Source organism: Carcharodon carcharias, chromosome 27 (genome assembly GCF_017639515.1).
Source record: "Carcharodon carcharias isolate sCarCar2 chromosome 27, sCarCar2.pri, whole genome shotgun sequence".
Lineage (NCBI taxonomy): Eukaryota > Metazoa > Chordata > Chondrichthyes > Lamniformes > Lamnidae > Carcharodon > Carcharodon carcharias.
The window spans coordinates 4,316,392-4,318,891 of record NC_054493.1 but is presented as its reverse complement, the minus strand read 5'-3'; the positions used below and the strand labels follow the sequence as shown (position 1 = coordinate 4,318,891).

At 55.1% G+C, this 2,500-nt stretch overlaps 1 protein-coding gene across 1 annotated transcript in view; it reads left to right on the top strand.

Moving 5' to 3' along the window:
* The window catches only part of psme1 (proteasome activator subunit 1), a 54,858-nt gene that overhangs the window by 9,867 nt on the left and 42,491 nt on the right, over positions 1 to 2,500 (top strand). The window contains exon 6 of the mRNA XM_041176028.1: positions 424 to 521. Within this exon, the coding sequence (XP_041031962.1) occupies positions 424 to 521 (98 nt within the window). The remainder of the gene's footprint in view (positions 1 to 423; positions 522 to 2,500) is intronic.

The following is a 2,500-nucleotide window of genomic DNA, read 5'->3' as shown; positions in this document are numbered from 1 at the left end:
GTCCGAGGCGAAAAGGGGCAAAAGGCTGTCCCCGACGCGGAGGTCTGGGCTGCTCGTGGGATCTTGCTGTGCACGAGGTCCCCGGGCCGTTATGTTCCTCCAGCCAACCTGCACCCCCGCCCCCCCACCGCCAACCACTGAAGGGTTGGGCCCAGAGCCGAATTTCGGGCCTTTCTCTCAAAGATGGCTTTATTTGCGGATTTCTCCGGTTGCAGGCGTGCGCTTCCATACACCACCTCTAGCGTCTCGGTCTGCAGCTCCTTCGGGATTTTGTGCGTGATGGTCAAAGCTCGAATGCTCTCTCTTTCACTCTCCCTCTGTGTGTCGTGCTGTCTCGGCAGTTGATGCTCTCACTCTTTCTGCCCTCCTCCACCGCCCAACCCCGCCCCCCCCCCCAACCCACCGGCGTCCCTCTGTTTCCAGGTCCCCCCTGTGGGCCGGTGCCCAGTAATGACAAGATCCTGGCCCTGCTGAAGGAGGTCAAGCCGGAAATCAACCTGCTGAAGGAGAAAAGCAACATGGTAAGTCCCGTTATTCCGTGTTCGTCCGCCCACTCCTTCTGTTACCCTCCACAGCTCCAGACTCCAAACCGGGAAAGTCGTTCATCAGGTCACTCTAACTCTCCCATCGAAGACCCTTCCTCTAATCCCCTCACTCTCCCATCCAAGACCCTTCCTCTAATCCCCTCACTCTCCCATCGAAGGCCACCCCTCTAATCCCCTAACTCTCCCACCGAAGACCATCCCTCTAATCCCCTAACTCTCCCATCGAAGACCATCCCTCTAATCCCTTAACTCACCCATCAAAGACCATCCCTTTAATCCCCTAACTCTCCCATCGAAGACCATCCCTCTAATCCCCTAACTCTCCCATTGAAGACCCTTCCTCCAATCCCCTCACTCTCCCATTAAAGACCATCCCTCTAATCCCTTAAGTCTCCCATCGAAGACCATCCCTCTAATCCCCTAACTCTCCCACCGAAGACCATCCCTCTAATCCCCTAACTCTCCCATCGAAGACCATCCCTCTAATCCCTTAACTCACCCATCAAAGACCATCCCTTTAATCCCCTAGCTCTCCCATCGAAGACCATCCCTCTAATCCCCTAACTCTCCCATTGAAGACCCTTCCTCCAATCCCCTCACTCTCCCATTGAAGACCACCCCTCTAATCCCCTAACTCTCCCATCGAAGACCCTCCCTCTAATCCCCTCACTCTCTCATCGAAGACCACCCCTCTAATCCCCTAACTCCCCCATCAAAGACCCTCCCTCTAATCCCCTAACTCTCCCATCGAAGACCCTCCCTCTAATCCCCTCACTCTCTCATCGAAGACCATCCCTCTAATCCCCTAACTCTCCCATCAAAGACCATCCCTCTAATCCCCTAACTCTCCCATTGAAGACCATCCCTCTAATCCCCTAACTCTCCCATTGAAGACCCTTCCTCCAATCCCCTCACTCTCCCATCGAAGACCATCCCTCTAATCCCTTAAGTCTCCCATCGAAGACCATCCCTCTAATCCCCTAACTCTCCCACCGAAGACCATCCCTCTAATCCCCTAACTCTCCCATCGAAGACCATCCCTCTAATCCCTTAACTCACCCATCAAAGACCATCCCTTTAATCCCCTAACTCTCCCATCGAAGACCATCCCTCTAATCCCCTAACTCTCCCATTGAAGACCCTTCCTCCAATCCCCTCACTCTCCCATCGAAGACCACCCCTCTAATCCCCTAACTCTCCCATCGAAGACCCTCCCTCTAATCCCCTCACTCTCTCATCGAAGACCACCCCTCTAATCCCCTAACTCCCCCATCAAAGACCCTCCCTCTAATCCCCTAACTCTCCCATCGAAGACCCTCCCTCTAATCCCCTCACTCTCTCATCGAAGACCACCCCTCTAATCCCCTAACTCCCCCATCAAAGACCCTCCCTCTAATCTCCTAACTCTCCCATCGAAGACCCTCCCTCTAATCCCCTAACCCCCCCCATTCAGTCCAACGGACCTCTACTGGCCCTCATAACATTCTCCGCTTAAGACTGAAACATGCACAGGGTAATCGAGGTGTGGTCTCACCCAACGCCCTGTATAACTGAAGGGTAACCTCCCCCCTTTCATGTTCAAACCCTCTCCTCATAAAGGATAGCGTTCCATGAGCCCTCATGATGACTCGCTGGTGCCTGCACACTAACCATTTGTCATTCATGCACTAGGACGCCCAGGTCCCTCTGCCCTTGGCGATTCCTGGCAGCCATTCTCCGTCTTAAGTCCCGCCCCCGCCCCACCTTCGACTCCGCCTACCAGACTTGGACTCCACCCTCCGACCCTTATATCATCTTTGCAACAGAAAAAGTGGGCCCCCCACCCGTCTTGGATTCCTGCCCGCTCGGGAGGGACGAGTGGCTGTGGTGGTGGGGGGGAATGGTGCTGGTGGTGGTGGTGGGGTAGCGTTGGCGTGCGAATGTGCGGCTGAGTGTCTGACTCCTTCTCCCCCCAC